The sequence below is a fragment of the Hyla sarda genome, chromosome 2 (assembly GCF_029499605.1).
Source record: "Hyla sarda isolate aHylSar1 chromosome 2, aHylSar1.hap1, whole genome shotgun sequence".
NCBI lineage: Eukaryota > Metazoa > Chordata > Amphibia > Anura > Hylidae > Hyla > Hyla sarda.
The window spans coordinates 222,094,383-222,118,383 of record NC_079190.1 but is presented as its reverse complement, the minus strand read 5'-3'; the positions used below and the strand labels follow the sequence as shown (position 1 = coordinate 222,118,383).

The 24,001-nt window shown below is 45.0% G+C and overlaps 1 protein-coding gene across 2 annotated transcripts in view; it reads right to left on the bottom strand.

Moving 5' to 3' along the window:
- Window positions 1-24,001, bottom strand: part of LOC130355786 (uncharacterized) — a 477,167-nt gene that overhangs the window by 218,149 nt on the left and 235,017 nt on the right. For both annotated transcript variants that reach the window (XM_056556452.1, XM_056556451.1), the window contains 4 exons: window positions 20,523-20,738; window positions 11,832-12,051; window positions 5,578-5,670; window positions 875-1,060 (listed from right to left, as the gene is read on the bottom strand). In XM_056556452.1, the coding sequence (XP_056412427.1) occupies window positions 875-1,060; window positions 5,578-5,670; window positions 11,832-12,051; window positions 20,523-20,738 (715 nt within the window). The remainder of the gene's footprint in view (window positions 1-874; window positions 1,061-5,577; window positions 5,671-11,831; window positions 12,052-20,522; window positions 20,739-24,001) is intronic.

Genomic DNA, 24,001 nt, shown 5'->3' with positions numbered 1-24,001 from the left:
TAAGATACAGCTTCAGCCTACCTCACCCATTAGCACTTAAAGAGCCATACATTTCACAGGAAGGTCAGGATGAACAACTAAGTGCCACATCCACTATGACATTTCAAAATTGTATGACATTAGATATGGTGTTAGCGGAAAAAGGGGGGGGGGTATGTAAAATGTAGTGAGGAGACATGTTGCCCATATATCTCGGCCAACACAGGACCCAATGGTAAAATAACCATAAAGAATTCTGGAATCTCAGACCTTTGGGATCAATACTTTGATTGGATGAGAGGGTGGAAAAAGACTTTGGCACAAATAGGATTAACCTTACTTATAATCCTGATAATCTTGCTTATGTGTGTTGTGTGAGAAGGAAGATCGTCGAGAATGCCACGCCAGTGATGACGAATGTGGACTTCGAGACTACGGATGAAGCCTATACCCCATTACAGAGCTTCAATGCCATCTATAAAACCATTGAACCATAGGGACAGCATCTGACTCCATATGTGTAAAGTCTGGGGCTAAGGGGGTCCATGGACAAGCCATGGGTCATCTAAACTACAGTGAAGCGTTTGAGAAAACACATTGGGGCAGATGAGTTAGGATGACGAAAATTAGGGAAAGATTAAATAGTCATTTTAAGGGGGGATTGTAATGGATGTATGTATGTGTATATATATATATATACATATATATATATATATACACACACATACATATATATGTATATATATGTGCATTTGACAATGCCCATCCTCCACGCTACTCTGCTCCTTGCTCACAGTTTGTAAAACTCAATGAGCCAGTTATTAAAAAAATTTAAATAAAAAAAAACTTGCAAGGCACTGGTAGCAGTATACACACTGAAAGTGAAATAATTTACCTTTTGTAGACCATTTTTGAATATCATGGACTTGCACAATTCTTAATAGAAGAGCCTTTATAAAGTCCATATATAGCTCATCTGTAATGATGGGTGAACATTGACTGTGCAAGGATAATTCATTTGAAGAGATTTCATCTTGGTCTGGAGGATTGTTACTGTTCTCTATATCAATACTACGTTTTCCTATGGAACAATAATAATTAATTACAATGAGGTCAGATGATAAATGTAAAAAAGATATAATGAGGCAATAAAAATTATAAACAGTAGTATGATGTTACTACTTTGTACTTTTCCTAAGCCTCATGTAAGCATACTCTACCTCAAGGTATAAACCCTGGGAGAGCATACAGGTGGGATAATATATAAATATTTTTTCACTGCTGGTGCTAGGTTAGAAGAGGTATATTGACTACCAAGGCCCATATAAGAACACAGTTATAAGTAGATACCTTCACTTATTAATCTTGGAGCTGTTTGTTGGCATGTTGGAATTACTTTTCTCAATTGGATATGCAAGGAACAGACAATCTGATACTCATTCAGTAGGAAACAAATTTAGACATCTTTCAACACATGGGACCGCTATTATGAATACCTGCTAATGTTGTTCAGACTCAGTAATGCATTGTGTATGGCCTTAATAATCTCTTTTGAATACCATCCTCACAGAAAAATTGAATGTAAGCGAATAAATGAAATAGCACACCTCACTCACCACTCCACAAGTCCAACTTACTGCAGGAGATTAGCTCAGGAGACATATTGAGTGCCATGTCAGGGAGTGAAATGGACAGACGTGTGCTTTTCCTGGCTATATCTACAGATTTGATTGGGTAGACCTGCAGCTAAGGGGAAAATGTCTAATTATTTACGTAATTCTGATATATTCTTTGCAATGTGTGATTTCTTACTCAATTTCATATGTACTATTTATTATTTCATATTATGGTTTACAGAAAGAGCTACTGTAGTTTTGCAAAGCCATATAATATTATCAAAAGGGTTGCTCCAGCTAGCTCTATCTGGCTTTGTCTGACTCCTTCAGCGTGTTTGCAGCAGCCGGGGGTGGTTGGGAAAGCCGAAGTTACACAATTTGCATAACTCTCATTGACTTTAATGGGTGTTGTGCAATTTGGAGTTACTTAACAGCGAGGCAAGTGGGCTGAGACTCTCAGGGTACGGGAATAGATTTAAAAGCCTTGTGCACGGTTAACGTAGTACTGCGCAGGCGCAGCACTACGCAAATAGCGTAGGGCTAACGTAGGCAGCGCTAGGAGCCTGGCGTTAGCCCTACGCTATTTGCGTAGCACTGCGCATGCACAGTACTACGTTAGCTGCGCACGAGGCTTTTAAATCTGTTCCCGTACCCTGACAGCTGACAGGGACGGGGAACAGAGCCGCGCTCGGCATTCTTGTGACACCGCTAGTGGGCACAGGGACCCCATGGACCCCACTAGCGGTGATGGTAGCGATCGTGGAGGGCACATTTGACACCGCTAGTGGGCACAGGGACCCCGCTAGCAGTGATGGTAGCGATCGCGCTCGCGGGAGGCATTCTTGTGACACTATGACATTAGACAATAGGGTGCCTCCAGCTGTTTCACAACTACAATTCTCAGCATGGCCTGACAGCTAATAGAAATCATGGCATGCTGGGAGTTGTAGTTGGGAAACAGCTGGAGGCACCCTATTAAATAAATAAAACACTCATGCATAGACGATGTGAGGGTGGAAGCAAGCGCCCAGCAAGGCATCAGTGACGTCATGCCTGCTGGGAAGCGCTGCTTCCTGTCCTGCTTTATAGAGCAGATTTAGAAGCACTAAATCTGCTCTATTAAAGTGATTAAAAAAAAATTTGAAGCCAGGTAGGGGGTTAGGGCTCGATTACTACTAGGTAGGGACATATTATTATAGTACTTGGCGGGAGCTACCCTTTAAGTGTTTTTTACATATATAAATATATATATAAAATTTTAATTTATTGTGTGTGGGATTTGGGTGGAATAGGAGCATGGCAGAAGATTGACGAGCTGCAGAGCCTAGCAGGGGCCCTTGCCTTTTTTTTGGTCCGGGAGCCCGAGTGTTGTCAGTCCGCCCCTGGGGGGAGGGGAGGGAGGGGGTGCGTGTGTGGGGTGCCAAACAAAGGGTCCGCCCCGGGTGCCAAATGCTCTAGGTACGCCCCTGCCTCTGGCCGCTGCAAAATTGCCATTTGGGCACCTGTTTGCTTTATACCTGAGAAGCCAACTGCTGAAGCTATAGTGAGAGAAAAATGAAAAGAAAATTGGGAAACTTGTAAAATCTTGCTCTAGCTCAGCAAACCTAAGAGTGGAACAGTGTATCTTCAATCTGATCTTGGAAGTGTTATACTACCTTTTTGCCAATTAAAGAAAACCATAAGTTATCTGTTCCATGTTACCCCAAGTATCCTGTATATCATTTCAACATCTAGGGCATAATGTCATCCAGAAGACATTATACAGGGAGCACCCGGGGGAACTACTATCACATTCATCATCACCCCAGTGTAACCTTATTTTTACTTTGCCCGCTCAAAGAGTGTGGAAAGTTATTGAATACCGTGACAGAGGACTACTTCTCTCAATTACCACCATACCAGCCATCCAATTGGGCCTCTTCACCCCACATCCCTCTGGGTTGTGAGAGAAGGTCAAATGTCGCCATGTCATTTCCTTATTCCACATGTCTTCTTAGGATGCATGTATTTTAACATTGTTGTCGGTATCAATGAGAAAGTATGAGAAAGCAAACACTTAACCAGTGCACTGCATTGTAAGTGTTACACTCATGAAATCTCAAAGCTTTAAAAACATATTTATTTTATTTCAGATCTAAGTATGTTAAAACATATGTCTTCAATTCTCAGCTTTATGGAATATTTACAAGCAAGTTTTAAAGCTAGTATCTTTTGTAAAATATATGTCTTTGTTCTGAATGTGGCAGTAAAACATTTACTAGAATTTAAGTTTCCTAATGGAATATAGCTCAGTATAACAGAACACTTTCCTCTAACATTAAGTAGAGTTGTGTTTAAAATTATTGGCACTCCTGAATATTAATCACATTATGTTAAATATTTCCTGAAAGAAAATGTTTAGTGAAACTGCTTTTATTTTTGCTTTGAATTTTCTTTGTTATTTGTTGTATTTTTGTATCTTCTGCTTTTCTTTAGGGCTGGTTCACACTACAATGACCAGAGTCAAACGCTGACCAGACCAGAGTCAAACGCTGACTCCAGTCGGCTCATTTTTGCCCCGTATACGGTTCTCTAACCGGACCTAAAACCATGGTATACCACGGTTTTAGGTCCAGTTAGAGAACCGTATACGGGGCAAAAATTAGCCGACAGGAGTCAGCGTTTGACTCTGGTCGGCTCATTAAAATGAATGAGGTACAGGCCGAGTCTGACTGGGATACGGGAGCACCCGGTTTTCGCTTCCCCCCCCAGCCGGATATGGTTCCCATAACTTAAAAACGTGGTGTGAGAAAAGCAGAAGACACAAAAATCCAAAAATAACAAAGAAAATACAAAGCAAAAATAAAAGATCTATGAATAGCCCATGTGGTAGTGAGTTTTAGACAAAGGACAATATCAGACTAAGCAGTGACAGCACACCCTGCCTACAGTGAAACATGAAGGAAGATCCAAAATGATGTGGGGCTGCTTTGCCCCTAGGACTGAACGTCTTGCCGGTGTAAGAGGGACAATAAAATCATTTTTGAGTAAAATGTATTCTTAAGTGTAATACAACAAGGTTTGCGTGAAATTAATGGGTATTATAGCAGCATAATGACCCAAATCACACATCCAAAAGTACAAAAGAATAGTCTGGGGATAGCTGAAACCTACTGATGGGAAAGGCTTTGTGCAAACATTTAGAATTTGATAGTACTGCACTGGGAGAAAAGAAGAAACATTTAGAGGCTGTCATTTTTGCCGAAGGTTGTGAAGCCATGTACTAAAGAAGGTGCCGGTAACCCTGTCCATGCATATATTATGTTTTACTAGGTCTTTTTTTGTTGAGTGTATTTGGTCATGTTGTTAAATGATTATAATGAGAATAAAAGATTTGGTACATATTTAATATTCTGGCTTTTTTTTTTTTTACTAAACAAGGGTGTCAATATAATAGACCACATCTATATTGTTTCTGCATGTTGCCCTGATTCTTTAAGGACAAGGCTGCATGCAGAAAAGTTTGTAGCCAAGATCTAACACCTAAACCAAAACCCAGTGTCTAAACTTAAGCCAAAATGTACAGTATTGTGGAAATTCAGTGCAATATGGTAGACTATGTAACTCTTTAAAGGATAATATAATTATCACAGCCTAATAAGGATGCCATAATTGCTGGATAACATTATTATATTATATGTGCTGTGTATTTTTATGTTGCCTGATATGAATACTAAGTAAAGAGCAAACATCTGTAACAGGTGTACATATATGACATTAGTAACACAAGTACAACAGAAGATTCTACATTATTTTCTGTCAGTTTAGACCAAAGACTAGGGACACCAGACAAGATCATTTACCTAGAGCAAAAATAGAAGTATTGATATTGTTAAAGGCAATGCCCTATAAACCTAATGGCATTTTTCCTTAAACATAGCTTGGTTCAGTTATTAACAAAATACAACCATCTTAAATGAATATAGGTTACAATAGAACAAACCTTCATCTTCCTGTTGTTCACCACTGGGACTGCTATTCGGATTATTCACTGGGGAGCCACAGGTGAATATAACAGAGAACTCAATCACACGTCCTATAGAACAGAATAAAACTAAACTGTAAAATTGTAAGTGACAAAGGATAAAGGGGTACTCCAGTGGAAAACCAACTGATGCCAGAAAGTTAAACAGATTTGTAAATTACTTCTATTAAAAAATATTAATCCTTCCAGTACTTATTAGCGGCTGTATACTGCAGAGGAAGTTATTTTCTTTTTGGATTTGTTTTCTGTCATGACCACAGTTCTCCCTGCTGACACCTCTGTCCATGTCAGGAACTGTCCAGAGCAGGAGAAAATCCCCATAGCAAACATATGCTGCTCTAGACAGTTCCTAAAATGGACAGAGGTGTCAGCAGAGAGTGCTGTGGTCGTGACAGAAAATAAATCCCAAAAGAAAAGAATTTCCTCTGTAGTATACAGCCGCTAATAAGTACTGAAAGGATTAAAAATTTTTAATAAAAGTAATTTACAAATCTGTTTAACTTCCTGGCACCAGCTGATTTAAGAAAAAAAAGTTTTCCACCAGCGTACCCCTTTAAACATATCAGGACAGGATAACAATAGGTTCCCAAGTATTGTAACTCCCAGAATGCCATTAGTTATGCTGTATCCTATACCATGTACTAGTATAATACCTTCCAGCAGTAGAATAACGGTAGTAATCCTACAGACTGTGTTTTAAATTGTATGTTTAATAGATAATTTGAAAATAAAGAATAAAACATTTTTTAACACTGCCACTGTTACCTTTTTGTTTCTTAAATGCTTAAAGAGTACCTATCATCAAAAAAACTTTTAATATATTGTGCATTAATGTCTCCCTAACAACTTTCCAATTGCATATCATTACCTAAAATGTTTATTTATATATTTATTTTTCATTCTAAAATATGACAACTAGGGGTCTCCCTACATGTCTGTTTCTCATAGATTTCGGACTCATGCAGCGTGGCATGAGTCTGAAATCTCAGTGCAGCCAGGCTGACAAGCAAGCACAGCAGAGGTCATCAGGCTCCAGCAGCAGCAGGGCAGCTCTGTGGTCCGATCTTCCTCCTTTCTGTAAGACACATGCTTTATTTTAGTAAACTGAGATGTGGAGACTCTGGAGCTGCTGGCTGTGCTGTGTTCACAGCATCTATGCATGCATAGAGGGATCGCAGCATAGATGAGGAAGAGCAGGCCTCGTCCCTTCCTCCCTCCACACGGACTGCACAGTGAGCAAAGAAGAGAAGAAGAGAAAAGGTACAAAGGCGGTTTGTAGAAAAAAAAATGCAGGGTTAGTGTGAGGTAGAGTCAGGGACAGATGGGGGGGGGGATTAGGGACAGTTTAGTTCATGATATGTACTCTTTAAAAGATGTTGTTAGATCAAGTAAAACCCTGTCCATCTATTCCTGCTAAGTCATGTGGACCTTACTAAAAGGGTATTCCGGTTTTCAAATCAACTGGTGCCAGATAGTTAAATAGATTTGTATATATAACGTCTATTAAAAAAACTCTGTTAAGCTTTCCAGTATTCGTCAACTGCTGCTGCTGCTGCTGTAAACTGCAGAGAAAATTGTGTAGTTCTTTCCAGTCTGACCACAGTGCTCTCTGCTGACACTTCTGTTCATGTCAGTAAATGTCCAGAGCTAGAGAGGATTGTTATGGGGATTTGCTCCTATTCTGGACAGTTCCTGACACAAACAGAGGTGTCAGCAGAGAACACTGTGGTCAGACTGAAAAGAACAACTCAACTTCCTCTGCAGTATACAGCAGCTGATAAGTACTGGAAGGCATAAAGGGGTACTCCACTGGAAAAAAAAATTTTTTAAATCAACTGGTGCCGGAAAGTTAAACAGATTTGTAAATTACTTCTATTAAAAAGTCTTAACCCTTCCAGTACTTATCAGTTGCTGTATATTCCAGACAAAGTTCTTTTCTTTTTGAATTTCCTTTCTGTCTGACCACAGTGCTCTCTACTGACACCTCTGTCCATTTTAGGAACTGTCCAGAGTAGGAGCAAATCCCCATAGCAACCCTATCCTACTCCGAACAGTTCCTAAAATGGACAGAGGTGTCAGCAGAGAGCACTGTGGTCAGACAGAAAGGAAATTGAAAAAGAAAAGAACTTCCTGTGGAGCATATAGCAGCTGATAAGTACTGGAAGGATTAAGATATTTAAATCAAAGTAATTTACAAATCTGTTTAACTTTCTGGCATCAGTTGATTTAATATTTTCCAGTAGCCTGTTACGATTCGGCAGGCTGGAGGTGGATCCTCTGTGTCAGCGAGGGATTGGCGTGGACCGTGTCGGTGGACCGGTTCTAGGTTGCTACTGGTCTTCACCAGAGCCCGCCGCAAAGCGGGATGGTCTTGCAGCGGTGGTAGCAGCCAGGTCGTATCCACCGGCAACGGCTCAACCTCGCTGACTGCTAAGAAGGCGTGGGACAGAAGGACTAGACAGAGGCAAGGTCAGACGTAGCAGAAGGTCGGGGCAGGCGGCAAGGTACGTAGTCAATGGAGAAAGCAAGAGGTCAGGAACACAGTTATGGCAAACACAATAAACGCTTTCTCAAGGCACAATGGCAACAAGATCCGGCAAGGAAGGGAAGGGGAAGTGAGGTTATATAGACAGGGAGCAGGTGGAGGCTAATTAGACTGATTGGGCCAGGCACCAATCATTGGTGCACTGGCCCTTTAAATCCTAGAGAGCTGGCGCGCGCGCCCTAAGGAGCGGAGCCGCGCGCGCCAGGACGAGTCAGCCGGGGCCGGGACAGGTGAGTGACTTGGGATGCGATTCGCGAGCGGGCGGGTCCCGCTATGCGAATCGCATCCCCGCCGGCAGTGTCAGTGCAGCGCTCCCGGTCAGTGGGTCTGACCGGGGCGCTGCAGAGAGAGGAACACCGTGAGCGCTCCGGGAAGGAGCAGGGACCCGGAACGCTCGGCGTAACAGTACCCCCCCCCTTAGGTCTCCCCCTCTTTTTGTCCGGATGTCGCTCCACATGGGACGAGGACATTGGGAGCGATTGTAGAGTCTCCTTCTGGAGGACAGTGAAGTCCTGGGTATGCTCATCAACGGAAGGCAGTTCAGAAGGAGTGGGAATGGGGAGGGGGGGCAGAGGGTGAAGCTTGGCACGGGGCAGAGTGTTACCAGGACGGGGGCTATGAGGAGGCACGGCATAGTCCTGATAGGCCTTGGGGAGACCAGGTATAGGAGGAGACACTGAGGTTTGACAGACGGGACTGGGAGCAGACGTGAGGCATTTTTTGTGGCAAGAAGCACCCCAGCTCTTGATCTCCCCGGTGGTCCAGTCAAGGGTAGGAGAGTGGCGTTGGAGCCATGGCAGACCGAGGAGGACTTCAGAGGTGCAGTTGGGCAAAACAAAAAGTTAAATTTTTTTGTGATGCAGTCCAATGCTCATGAGCAGGGGTTCTGTGCGGTAACGCACAGTGCAGTCCAATTTCACTCCGTTGAGCAAGGAAATGTAGAGCGGCTTGGCGAGACGGGTCACAGGGATGTTGAACTTATTAACAAAAGAGGCCAAAATGAAATTTCCCGCAGAACCAGAGTCCAAGAAGGCCACAGCTGAGAAGGAGGAGTTGGCAGAAGGAGAAATCCGTACGGGCACAGTGAGACGTGGAGAAGCAGACTTCAGACCAAGAGACGCCACTCCCACGTGAGCTGGGTGCGTGCGTGCGTTTCCCAGATGTGGAGGACGAATAGGGCAATCCACCAAGAAATGTTCGGTACTAGCCCAGTACAGACATAAATTTTTATCTCTGCGTTGAGTCCTCTCTGCATGGGTCAGGCGAGACCGATCCACTTGTATAGCCTTCTCGGCAGGAGGCACAGGGGCAGATTGCAAAGGATACTGTGAGAGAGGTGCCCAGAGATCAAGGTCTTTTTCCTGGCGGAGCTCCTGGTGTCTTTCAGAAAAACGTATGTCAATGCGGGTGGCCAAATGGATAAGTTCATGCAGGTTGGCCGGAATTTCTCGTGCGGCCAGCACATCTTTGATGTTACTGGATAGGCCTTTTTTAAAGGTCGCGCAGAGGGCCTCGTTGTTCCAAGATAATTTAGAGGCGAGGGTACGAAATTGGATGGCGTATTCGCCTACAGAAGAATTTCCCTGAACCAGGTTCAGCAAGGCAGTTTCGGCAGAAGAAGCTCGGGCTGGTTCCTTGTAGACACTGCGAACCTCAGCGAAGAAGGACTGTACAGTGGCGGTGACAGGATCATCGCGGTCCCAGAGCGGTGTGGCCCATGACAGGGCCTTCCCAGACAGGAGACTAACCACGAAAGCCACCTTCGACCGTTCTGTAGGAAATTGGTGCGACAACATCTCTAAATGTAGGGAACATTGTGACAGGAAACCACGGCAGAGTCTAGAGTCCCCATCAAATTTGTCCGGCAGGGACAAGCGGAGGTTAGGAGCGGCCGCTCGCTGCGGAGGAGGTGCAGGAGCCGGCGGAGGAGATGGTTGCTGCTGTAGCTGTGACTGAAGTTGCTGTAGCATGGCAGTCAAGTGCGACAGCTGGTGACCTTGTTGGGCGATCAGTCGGGATTGCTGGGCGACCACCGTGGATATGTCAGCGAGACTTGGCAGCGGCACCTCAGCGGGATCCATGGCCAGATCTACTGTTACGATTCGGCAGGCTGGAGGTGGATCCTCTGTGTCAGCGAGGGATTGGCGTGGACCGTACCGGTGGACCGGTTCTAGGTTGCTACTGGTCTTCACCAGAGCCCGCCGCAAAGCGGGATGGTCTTGCTGCGGCGGTAGCAACCAGGTCGTATCCACCGGCAACGGCTCAACCTCGCTGACTGCTGAGAAGGCGTGGGACAGAAGGACTAGACAGAGGCAAGGTCAGACGTAGCAGAAGGTTGGGGCAGGCGGCAAGGTACGTAGTCAATGGAGAAAGCAAGAGATCAGGAACACAGTTCTCAAGGCACAATGGCAACGCTTTCTCAAGGCACAATGACAACAAGATCCGGCAAGGAAGAGAAGGGGAAGTGAGGTTATATAGACAGGGAGCAGGTGGAGGCTAATTAGACTGATTGGGCCAGGCACCAATCATTGGTGCACTGGCCCTTTAAATCTTAGAGAGCTGGCGCCCACGCGCCCTAAGGGGCGGAGCCGCGTGCGCCAGGACGAGACAGCCGGGGACCGGGACAGGTGAGTGACTTGGGATGCGATTCGCGAGCGGGCGCGTCCCGCTATGCGAATCGCATCCCCGCCGGCAGTGTCAGTGCAGCGCTCCCGGTCAGCGGGTCTGACCGGAGCGCTAGAGAGAGAGGAACGCCGCGAGCGCTCCGGGGAGGAGCAGGGACCCGGAGCGCTCGGCGTAACATAGCCCTTTAAGATTTTTTTTTAGATAGAAGTAATTTACAAATCTGTATAACTTTCTGGCACCATTTGATCTGAAAACATATTTCTTTCCACCAGAGTACCCCTTTAACTGGGGCTCCACTGTTTAGAACTTCCCCTTATCACCAATCATGAAGAGTAGCTGTAGTATCAATTTGCCAGGTCATTGACAGCAGTAATAGATGTAAAAACATAATGTCATTTGGCCTATCCCCAAGAAGCACAGAATGCTAAACTTCCTATTCATAGCCAAAGATGTTTTATACAGCAATTGTATACAGGACCTCACTGATTTTATGGGGTGATAGGGTAAATAGAAAAGGCAAAGTAAGAAAAAACAATGCATTTCCTACTCCTGTCTTATTTTTTTCAAACTTAAAAAGAATTTACAAAAAAGAAGGCATAAAACATATCCACAGCTAAACTAAAAAGTAGTAAAATGATAAAATTTGCTATTTTCTTCATATGAACAAACTATTAGCATAAAGAATTTGGTGTGTATATATGTGATATACACAACTATACTGATATTTTTATTACAATAGCAGTCTTCATATATTTATAGAGATACATGCTTCTCTTATATATAGTATTTATAACAAAATAAAGATGTTCCGTGTGGCTGGAAGTACTTGCTGAGGTACAAATGCTAAAAAAAAAGAAAAAGCTACAAGAAAAATGAAATAAATATGATTACAGACATTACTAAAAAAAAAATCACTATTCTGAAACATATGTATTTTATTCAATATGTAGACTCAAAAAAGAATCCTGTAGCTTCCAGTTTTTTATTCTACTACGCAACATATATTTTAGTGCTCATATATATTTAACTAGATTTATGTTACCTTTGTCTGGGTCAATCGAGTCTATCATTAACGGGAAACCTCTCTCTTTTACCGCCATGGGCCATTCCACTGTTAGCATGAGCTGTCGAAAGTGGAGCTCATAAGTACCAAGGTACGACACTAATCCTGCTGCCATGGCTGTACTTCCAGGGATCCCATTGAGCCTGTCTGGAAGGGAGCTTACAATAGCAGCATATTTCTTGTTCTCCTTGTCAAGAAGCTTCAAAGAGATTAAAGATATTATAGACAGTTAAATAGAGTTGTCAAGTTATATGTCACTTCATAGGATTGAGCTTGGAGTAGGTTATCTAAAAGGCTGGGATCTTTACAGGCTGCTTCTATATTGTTATTTTCTTAGCCTTAGAACATCACTCATCTCCAGCTTGCAGATCTGTGTGAAGTACACCAAAAGCTACATCATCCTTTTTTATGCAGCTTATAGTAATTTGTTCTGAATGCACCTAAGATAATTCAGTGTTCTAATCTCTTTTCTGACTTTTTTAGATTAAATATTTATACTGCTATATAATTCCAATAATGTCCATATCTATCATCATAATAAAATAACAATGTTAAACATTATGATGAATGCTATTTATTCACAACATTATTTGCAGAGAGGCAAACGTAAGCAATTCTTCTAATAAAATTCACTTGACAGAAATGTTCAACAATGTATCATCTCAGAAAAGTGAAAGACTAAATGACTAATGCCATGGTAGTGGGTTTTCAATAACTGCCCCATGTCTCAAAAATGTAAATCCTCGGTCCAGTTGTAGTAAATAAAAAACAAAGCAGCATCCTCAATTTCTAACATATTACAGCATATTACTAATGGATTTAAAAGTTAGATCACAGCCAACAATCATAGCCAACACAAACTATATACTTATCACAGATGAACACACCAGAATCAAGAGGGTATAACCAACCTAAACTATCTTTCCTGTGCTACTGCAACCCAGCTAGTGTGTGAGCATATCTGTGCTTCTATCTGCCCTTATTTCTATTTTATTTTGCCATCAAATTACTGTCTATTACCCATAAATCCCCTAAAGAGTTTGCTTTAGAATAAACACATTTGAAGCTAGGAAGAGTACTGTGTATGTCTTTGTACAGGGGGTACTCCGCCCCTAGACATCTTATCCCCTATCCAAAGAATAGGGGATGAGAAGTCTGATTGTGGGGGTCCCGCTGCTGGGACCCCCACGATCTCCGTGCAGCATCCGGTGTTTTGAAAGCTATTGTCAGAATGCTGGGTTTTAGCGGCCGTGGTTATGATGTCATGCCATGCCACCTTGTGTCTTCATGCCATTTCCCCTCCATTCATATCAATGGGAGGGGGTGTGATGGCCACCATGACGTGACGTCACCAAGCGGCGTAGGGTGACATCCTGACCACGACCACCCAAACCCAGCGTTCTGAATATAACTTTCAAAATGACAGGTGCTGCACGGAGATCATGAGGGGTCCCAGCAGTGGGACCCCCACGATCAAACATCTTATCTCCTAACCATTGGATAGGGGATAAGATGTCTAGGGGTGGAGTACCCCTTTAACCCCTTAAGGACCCTTGACGTATGCGTACGTCATGACACCCTGTTACTTAAGGACCCATGACGTACGCGTACATCATGGAGAATTCCGGCCCCTGCCGTGTGCCGGACGGGGATCGGACCGGGATGCTTGCTGAAATCGTTCAGCAGGCATCCCGTGCAAACGCCCAGGGGGGGTCATCAAGTGAATTCACATCGCAAGTGAGGTGGCAGGGGTGCCAACCCTCCTATCCCTGCTATTGGTGGTCTAGACGCGACCACCAATAGCAGATCGGGGGCGGGGGGGTTAACGTTCGTTTTCCCAGTCCTGCCCACCCACAATAGGCAGGGCAGGACGGGGAAACGACGGGGACCAGCGCCGAAGATCCACTTACCCATCCGGCTGGGTGACGGAGGCTGCGGGCAACGGCGATCGGCGATGACGTGCGGCTGGATCCGACAGAAGCCGGTGAGTTGCCTAGCAACATCTGGAGGGTACAGTTTGAGACCATTATACAGTGGTCTCTAACTGTAGCCCTCCAGATGTTGCAAAACTACAACTCCCAGCATGGCCAAACAGCTGTTTGGGCATGCTGGAATATGTAGTTTTGCAACAGCTGGAGGGCTACAGTTTGAGACCACTATATAGTGGTCCCTAAACTGTAGCCCTCCAGATATTGCAAAACTACAACTCCTAGCATGCCCAAACAACTATTTTGCTGTCTGGGCATGCTGGGATTTGTAGTTTTGCAATAGCTGGAGGACCACAGTTTGGAGATCACTTTGCAATGTTCTCTAAAACTGTAGCCCTCCAGATGTTGAAAAACTGCAAATCCCAGCATGCCAAAACAGCAAACAGCTGTCTTGGCATGCTGGGAGTTGTAGTTGCGTACCTCCAGAAATTGCATAACCACATGTCCCAGCATGCCCTTCGGCGATCAGTACATGCTGGGAGTTGTAGTTTTGCAACAGCTGGAGGCACACTGGTTGGAAAATACTGAGTTAGGTAACAGAACCTAACTGAAGGTTTTGCAACCAGTGTGCCTCCAGCTGTTGCAAAGTACAACTCCCAGCATGCACGGTCTGTCAGTACATGCTGGGAGTTGTAGTTTTGAAACAGCTGGAGGTTTGCCCCCCCCCCCCCCCCCCCATGTGAACGTACAGGGTACATTCACACAGGCCGGTTTACAGTAAGTTTCCTACTTCAAGTTAGGGCTGCGGCAAATTTTTCACTGCAGCGCAAACTCCTAGCGGGAAACTCACCGTAACACGCCAGTGCGAATGTACCCTAAAAACACTACATATACACCATTACACTGTCCCCCCCCCCCCCCCCAATAAAAATAAAAAACTTATTGTATGGCAGTGTTTCCAAAACGGAGCCTCCAGCTGTTGCAAAACAACAACTCCCAGCATTTTCGGACAGCCACTGACTGTCCAGGCATGCTGGGAATTTAGCAACAGCTGGAGGCACCCTGTTTGGGAATCACTGGTGTAGAACACTCCTATGTCCACCCCTATGCAATCCCTAATTTAGTCCTCAAATGCGCATGGCGCTCTCTCACTTCGGAGCCCTATCGTATTTCAAGAAAAACAGTTTAGGGCCAAATATGTGGTATTTCCGTACTCGGGAGAAATTGCACTACAAATTTTGGGGGGCTTTTTCTCCTTTTACCCCTTATGAAAAGGAAAAGTTGGGGGCTACACCAGCTTGTTAGTGTAAAAAAATAAAAAAAATTACACTAACATGCTGGTTTTGCCCCATACTTTTTATTTTCACAAGCGTTAAAAGGAAAAAAAGACCCCCAAAATTTGTAACGCAATGTCTCCTGAGTACAGAAATACCCCATATGTAGGCGTAAAATGCTCTGCAGGAGTGAGAGCGCACCATGTACATTTGAGGCCTAAATTGGTGATTTGCACAGGGGTGGCTGCTGGTTACAGCGGTTCTGACATAAACGCAAAAAAAGAAATACCCACATGTGATCCCATTTTGGAAACTACACCCCTCATGTAATGTAATAAGGGGTACAGTGAGCATTTACGCCCCACAGGGGTCTGACAGATTTTTGGAACAGTGGTCCATGAAAATGAAAAATGTAATTATTCATTTGCACAGCCCACTGTCCCAAAGATCTGTCAAACGCCAGTGGGGTGTAAATACTCACTGTACCCCTTATTAAATTCTGTGAGGGGTGTAGTTTCCAAAATATGGTCACATGTGGGGGGGGGGGGTCCACTGTTCTGGCACCACGGGGGGCTTTGTAAACGCACATGGCCCCTGACTTCCATTCCAAACAATTTTTTTCCCAAAAGCTCAATGGTGCTCCTTCTCTTCTGAGCATTGTAGTGCGCCAGCAGAGCGCTTGACGTCCACACATGGGGTATTTCCATACTCAGGACAAAATGGCCCCAAAAATTTGAAACACCATCTCTTCTGAGTATGGAAATACCCAATGTTAGGAGGCAAAATGCTTTGCGGGCAAACTACAATGCTCAGAAGAGAAGGAGTCACATTTAGCTTTTGAAAAGCAAAATTAGCTGAAATGGTTTTTGGGGGGCATGTCGCATTTAGGAAGCCACTATGGTTCCAGGACAGCAAAAAAAGAAAAACACATGGCATACTATTTTGGAAACTACACCCCTCAAGGCAAGTAACAAGTGGTCCAGGGAGCCTTGACACCCCACAGGTGTTTGACGACTTTTCGTGAAAGTTGGATGTGTAAATTATTATTTTTTTCCACTAAAATGCTAGTTTTCCCTCAAATTAATTTTTTTTACAAGGGGTAATAGGACAAAATGCCCCCAAAAATTTGAAACACCATCTCTTCTATTACCCCATGTAAAAAAAAAATTATTTGAGGGAAAACTAGCATTTTAGTGGAAAAAAATAATTTACACATCCAACTTTCACGAAAAGTCGTCAAACACCTGTGGGGTGTTAAGGCTCCCTGGACCACTTGTTACGTGCCTTGAGGGGTGTAGTTTCCAAAATAGTATGCCATGTGGGTTTTTTTTTTTGCTGTCCTGGAACCATAGTGGCTTCCTAAATGCGACATGCCCCCCAAAAACCATTTCAGCAAATTTTGCTTTTCAAAAGCTAAATGTGACTCCTTCTCTTCTGAGCATTGTAGTTTGCGCGCAAAGCATTTTGCGTCCTAACATGGGGTATTTCCATACTAAGAAGAGATGGGGTTACAAACATTGGGGGTCATTTTGTCCTATTATCCCTTGTAAAAAATTTTAATTTGAGGGAAAACTAGCATTTTAGTGAAAAAAAACAAAAATCATTTTCACATCCAACTTTAACGAAAAGTCGTCAAACACCTGTGGGGTGTTAAGGCTCACTGGACCCCTTGTTACGTGCCTTGAGGGGTGTTGTTTCCAAAATAGTATGCCATGTGGGTTTTTTTTTTTTTTTTTGCTGTTCTGGCACCATAGGGGCTTCCTAAATGTGACATGCCCCCTAAAAACCATTTCAGAAAAACTCACTCTCCAAAATCCCACTGTCGCTCCTTCCCTTTTGAGCCCTCTACTGCGCCCGCCGAACACTTGACATACACATGAGGCATTTTCTTACTCGAGATAAATTGGGATACAAATTTTAGTTAGATTTCTCTCCTTTTACTCCCTGTAAAAATTCAATAACTGGGTCTACAAGAACATGCCAGTGTAAAAAAAATTAAGATTTAGAATTTTCTCCTTCAATTTGCTGCTATTCCTGTGAAACACCTAAAGGGTTAACAAACCTTTTGAATGTCATTTTGAATACTTTGAGGGGTGCAGTTTTATAATGGGGTCATTTGTGGGGTATTTCTGATAAGAAGGCCCTTCAAATCCACTTCAAAACAGAACTGGTCCCTGAAAAATTTCGATTTTGAAAATTTTGTGAAAAATTGGAAAATTGCTGCTATACTTTTAAGCCCTCTGATGTCTTCCAAAAGTAAAAACATGTCAACTTTATGATGGAAACACAAAGTAGACATATTGTATATGTGAATCAATATATAATTTATTTGGAATATTCATTTTCCTTATAATCAGAGAGCTTCAAAGTTAAAAAAAAAATGCAAAATGTTCAATTTTTTCATCACATTTTGGAATTTTTCGGCAAGAAATGATGCAAGTATCGACAAAATTTTACCACTAACATGAAGTAGAATATGTCACGAAAAAATTATCTCGGAATTAGAATGAAAGGTAAAAGCATCCCAGAGTTATTAATGTTTAAAGTGACAGTGGTCAGATGTTCAAAAAATGGCCATGTCCTACAGTGAAAATTGGCTGGGTCCTTAAGGGGTTAAGGGCTAGTTCCAGGGTGGGTGGTAGGCCTGTGAGTCCCTGTGTAAGGTGGATTAGCACTTAGAGGACATAGCAGGGAAAGCCTTACTGGCTCTTAAAGGGGTATTCCAGGCCAAAACTTTTTTTTATATATCAACTGGCTCCGGAAAGTTAAACAGATTTGTAAATTACTTCTATTAAAAAATCTTAATCCTTCCAATAGTTATTAGCTTCTGAAGTTGAGTTTTTGTTTTCTGTCTAACTGCTCAATGATGATGTCACATCCCCGGAGCTATGCAGTTCCTATGGGGATATTCTCCAATCATGCACAGCTCCCGGGACATGACATCATCATTGAGCAGTTAGACAGAAAACTTCAGAAGCTAATAACTATTGGAACTGGATCGCCAGCCGCAGACGGACGTATCATGCCTATGGCACTCTGATATGGGGTAACTACACATGGATAATGGCTGGACATCTTTTGGACAATACTGTGGTTATGTGGACATCATAGAGGTTGCTTTTTTGCCTAGGTGGTATTATTATCTGAATTCTTTATCTAAAAATTTGGAGGGTCATATAGGATCCTGGTGATTGGACAATTGTGGTCTGGAGCTATCTGTAGTAAGGAAGCAACTATTTTCAGGTCTTTATTCCAGGGGGCCATCTATTAAGCCTTTCTCTCTATTTTTGTGGAGGAGCCCTTATCTTAGGGTCCTCACTCTATCAGTGACCTCGTTTTTTGCTATCCAACTACCTAGAGGTTGCTACATCAGTCGGAGGATATTTAAATGAAGCCACAAATAAGCCTTGCTATCGTCTGTCTGCATTCATGTGCTTTGTACTGTATATATGTTTGCTTTGATGTATTATAAATACCGTATATACTCGAGTATAAGCCGAGTTTTTCAGCACGATTTTTCGTGCTGAAAACACCCCCCTCGGCTTATACTCGAGTGAACTCTCCACCCGCAGTGGTCTTCAACCTGCGGACCTCCAGAGGTTTCAAAACTACAACTCCCAGCAAGCCCGGGCAGCCATCGGCTGTCCGGGCTTGCTGGGAGTTGTAGTTTTGAAACCTCTGGAGGTCCGCAGGTTGAAGACCACTGCGGCCTTCGACATCATCCAGCCCCCTCTCACCCCCCTTTAGTTCTGTACAGTACTCACCTCCGCTCGGCGCTGGTCTGGTCCTGCAGGGCTGTCCGGTGAGGAGGTGGTCCGGTGGGATAGTGGTTCCAGGCTGCTATCTTCACCAGGGAGGCCTCTTCTAAGCGCTTCGGGCCCGGCCTCAGAATAGTCACGTTGCCTTGACAACGACGCAGAGGTGCGTTCATTGCCAACGTACTTCTGCGTCGTTGTCAAGGCAACGCCTCTATTCCGGGCCGGAAGCGCGGAGAAGAGGCGCCCCCGGTGAAGATAGCAGCCCGGAACCACTATCCCACCGGACCACCTCCTCACCGGACAGCCCTGCAGGACCGGACCAGCGCCGAGCGGAGGTGAGTACTCAGAACTAAAGGGGGTGAGAGGGGGCTGGATGATGTTGAAGGCCGCAGTGGTCTTCAACCTGCGGACCTCCGGAGGTTTCAAAACTACAACTCCCAGCAAGCCCGGACAGCCGATGGCTGCCCGGGCTTGCTGGGAGTTGTAGTTTTGAAACCTCTGGAGGTCCGCAGGTTGAAGACCACTGAGGGCGGATGATGAGAAGAGGATGATGATGGGGGGGTGTGGGATGATGACAAGAGGATGATGATGGGGGGGGGGATGATGAAGGGGGGGGGTGGGATGATGAAGGGGGGGGGGATGATGAAGGGGGGTGTGTGGGATGACAAGTGGATGATGAAGGGGGGTGGGGATGATGACAAGGGGATGATGAAGGGGGGATGTGTGGGATGATGACAAGGGGATGATGAAGGGGGGATGTGTGGGATGATGACAAGGGGATGATGACAGGTGATGATGATGAGGGTCTGGATGATGACAGGCGGTGATGATGATGAAGATGTTAATGACGGGTCTGGATGATGACAGGGGGGGATGATGTATTTCCCACCCTAGGCTTATACTCGAGTCAATAACTTTTCCTGGGATTTTGGGTTGAAATTAGGGGTCTCGGCTTATACTCGGGTCGGCTTATACTCGAGTATATACGGTATGTATAGTTCTAATTGTCCTCCCATCTTTTGTGCATTAAGTTGTGCCTTTGTCTATGTGTTGCACGCTATCTATATATATATTGTTCCTCCATATCTCTGTGTTTATTAGGTATATATTTGTATACTGTTGTTGTCATCCCCTGATGAACCGTTGTATATCACAAGATACACGGGGAAACGCGTTGGGATATACAGTTGTTCATCATAGGAGAACTTCTTCTTTCTTATGTATTGATACTAATTATTTATATTATTGTTATTGGGTTTTTTACGAGGATTTAATAAAATTGTGAATTTTTAGCTACATGTTTTAAATTAACTATCCTATATTTTAAGTGGACATATAAGTAGCATGTGACCAAGTATTATCGAAATATCTCCAGCCGTTTGGAAGTTATGCAGTAACATATATTTCCCATTGACTTGTATGGGATTTTAAACATAAATCCCGCCCCTGGAAAATGGGGGTGAGTAAGGGTTAAATCACCTATCCTATGTTTGTTGTTGACATATAAGTAACTTGTGTGTCAAGTTTCATGTTAATATCTTTAGCCGTTTGGACATTTTTGTGGAACATACATACATACATACATACACACACTTACGTTGAGTTTTATATATATAGATTTTGTCATGAGTATCAGTAGTTGTAAATTTCAGTTATAGAATGTAAAGCTAGTCATACATGCCAATGTTTATTAGGTTATAAGAAAATTACCTGAGCTATTTTTGCTGCTTGATCCAATCTTTGGGCTATTTCAAGAGTACGCAGTTGTTGCTTGTTTTTATGCATGGTTGCTTCCTCAAAGCTTTTCTCCAGGTCAGCCAGTCTTAAGAGAAGAGCTTTCTTTCTCTGTTGTAAAGTTGTCATTTTCTGTTCTGCTTCTTCTAAAGCAATTGTCATTTCTGACACCTTTTTTTGTAAAGGTTTTACCTACAATAACATATTGAGATTGGTAAACAATTTATAACTATTGTTCAATATAATACAAGTGTTGGTGCTAACCTTCAACATGAGTCTTAATAATAAAACAGAGTCTTAATAAGAACAGAGTCTTAATAATAAAATATTTTTTAGAAAACAAGGCATACAATTTGTGGACCGAGCGTTATCAGAGGGACAACAGGTACTGATTTGATGGCATCCGCCCGACTTTTTATCACCTAGTACGGCCGCATCACTTCCGATGCGACTGCATATGTTATAGCCAATCGGCTATTGCCACGTCATTGGTTGGCACTTCAGGAGTTTCCGGCTGCCAGGCTCACGCCTGCGCTGTACACACATCCACATCCTGTAGGAGACATCCATTCATTTCGCGCATGCGCAATTCAGGACGCTCGGTCAGCTGTTCACTCGATCCGGGCGAGCACTGGCGAGGATGACATAATCAGCTGATCTCCCAATTTCACGCATGCGTATACCACGCACTGCGCATTCACATCAAGGCCTCTCTTACAGCTGGTTTTCCATCAGCGCGTGCATGTGTTAGTCACTCGTGTGTAAGTAAGTATACAGCGCATGCGCAGTTATCTCCATTATATCTCCATATAGATTTATGTCTCCTGTATTTTTGGGGCACTATATATGACCATAACTTGGACTGATCGATCTTATTCTCTAACTCTATTAGTTAGTATTGATCTTCCTTTTACCAATGAATACTAAATGGATTACTGAAAGTTGATGTGAACTTGATGTGAACGCGCAGTGCGTGGTATATGCATGCGTGAAATCGGGAGATCAGCTGATTATGTCATCCTCACCAGCGTGCGGCCGGATCGAGTGAACAGCTGACCGGGCGACCTGAATTGCGCATGTGCGAAATGAATGGATGTCTCCAACAGGATGTGGATGTGTGTCTAGCGCAGGCGCGAGCCTGGCGGCCGGAAACTCCTGAAGTGCCAACCAATGACGTGGCAATAGCCGTTTGGCTATAACATATGTAGTCGCATCGGAAGTGATGCGGCCGTACTAGGTGTGTCACGATTCGGCTAGCTGGTTGTGGATCCTCTGTGTCAGCGAGGGATTGGCGTGGACCGTGCCGGTGGACCGGTTCTAAGATGCTACTGGTATTCACCAGAGCCCGCCGCAAAGCGGGATGGTCTTGCTGCGGCGGTAGCAACCAGGTCGTATCCACTGGCAACGGCTCAACCTCGCTGACTGTTGAGAAGGTGTGGGACAGAAGGACTAGGCAGAGGCAAAGTCAGACGTAGCAGAAGGTCGGGGCAGGCGGCAATCCAGAATAAAATTCCCAGAGGCACCAGAGTCCAAGCAGGCCACGGCTGAGAGGGAGGAGTTGGCAGAAGGAGAAATCCGCACGGGCACCGTGAGACGTGGAGAAGCAGACTTCGTACCAAGAGACGCCACACCCACGTGAGCTGGGTGTGTGCGTGCGTTTCCTAGACGTGGAGGACGAATAGGGCAATGCACCAAGAAATGTTCGGTACTGGCACAGTACAGACAAAGATTTTCTTCCCTACGGCGAGTCCTCTCTTCCTGGGTCAGGCGAGACCGATCCACTTGCATGGCCTCCTCGGCGGGAGGCACAGGGGTAGATTGCAAAGGATACTGTGGGAGAGGTGCCCAGAGATCTAGGTCTTTTTCCTGGCGGAGCTCCTGGTGTCTCTCAGAAAAACGCATGTCAATGCGGGTGGCCAAATGGATAAGTTCTTGCAGGTTGGCAGGAATCTCTCGTGCGGCCAGCACATCCTTGATGTTACTGGATAGGCCTTTTTTAAAGGTCGCGCAGAGAGCCTCGTTATTCCAAGATAATTCGGAAGCGAGAGTACGAAACCGGATGGCGTACTCGCCTACTGAAGAATTACCCTGGACCAGGTTCAGCAGGGCAGTCTCGGCAGAAGAAGCTCGGGCTGGTTCCTCGAAGACACTACGGACTTCAGCGAAGAAGGACTGGACTGTGACTGTGGCAGGATCATTGCGGTCCCAGAGCGGTGTGGCCCAAGACAAGGCCTTTCCAGAAAGAAGGCTCACTACGAACGCCATCTTAGACCGTTCTGTAGGAAATAGGTCCGACAACATCTCCATATGCAGGGAACATTGAGACAAAAATCCAGGGCAGAGTCTAGAGTCCCCATTAAAATTGGTCCGGCAGGGACAAGCGGAGGCTAGGAGAGGCCAGTCGCTGCGGAGGAGGTGCAGGGTCTGGCGGAGGAGATGGTTGCTGCTGTAGCAGTGGCAGAAGTTGCTGTAACGTGGCGGTCAACTTGCGACAGCTGCTGTCCTTGTTGGGCAATTTGCTGCGATTGCTGAGCGACCACCGTGGTAAGGTCAGCGAGACTTGGCAGCGGCACCTCAGCGGGATCCATGGCCGGATCTACTGTCACGATTCGGCTAGCTGGTTGTGGATCCTCTGTGTCAGCGAGGGATTGGCGTGGACCGTGCCGGTGGACCGGTTCTAAGATGCTACTGGTATTCACCAGAGCCCGCCGCAAAGCAGGATGGTCTTGCTGCGGCGGTAGCAACCAGGTCGTATCCACTGGCAACGGCTCAACCTCGCTGACTACTGAGAAGGCGTGGGACAGAAGGACTAGGCAGAGGCAAGGTCAGACGTAGCAGAAGGTCGGGGCAGGCGGCAAGGTTCGTAGTCAATGAGGATAGCAGAAGATCTGGAACACAGGCTTTGGACAACACTGAACGCTTTCACTGGCACAAGGCAACAAGATCAGGCAAGGGAGTGCAGGGGAAGTGAGGTAATATAGCCAGGGAGCAGGTGGAAGCTAATTAGGCTAATTGGGCCAGGCACCAATCATTGGTGCACTGGCCCTTTAAGTCTCAGAGAGCTGGCGCGCGCGTGCCCTAGAGAGCGGAGCCGCGCGCCAGCACATGACAGCCGGGGACCGGGACGGGTAAGTGACTTGGGATGCGATTCGCGAGCGGGCGCGTCCCGCTATGCGAATCGCATCCCCGCCGGCAAAGTCAGTGCAGCGCTCCCGGTCAGCGGGTCTGACCGGGGCGCTGCAGAGAGAGAGACGCCGTGAGCGCTCCGGGGAGGAGCAGGGACCCGGAGCGCTCGGCGTAACAAGGTGATAAAAAGCCGGGCGGACGCCATCAAATCAGTACCTGTTGTCCCTCTGATGACGCTCGGTCCACGAGTGAAACGTTAGTGCAGGTGCATACTGATTTTAGCCAGGCGTGCTGTGGTGAACAAACAGTGAAAGAAATCTCTGACATGC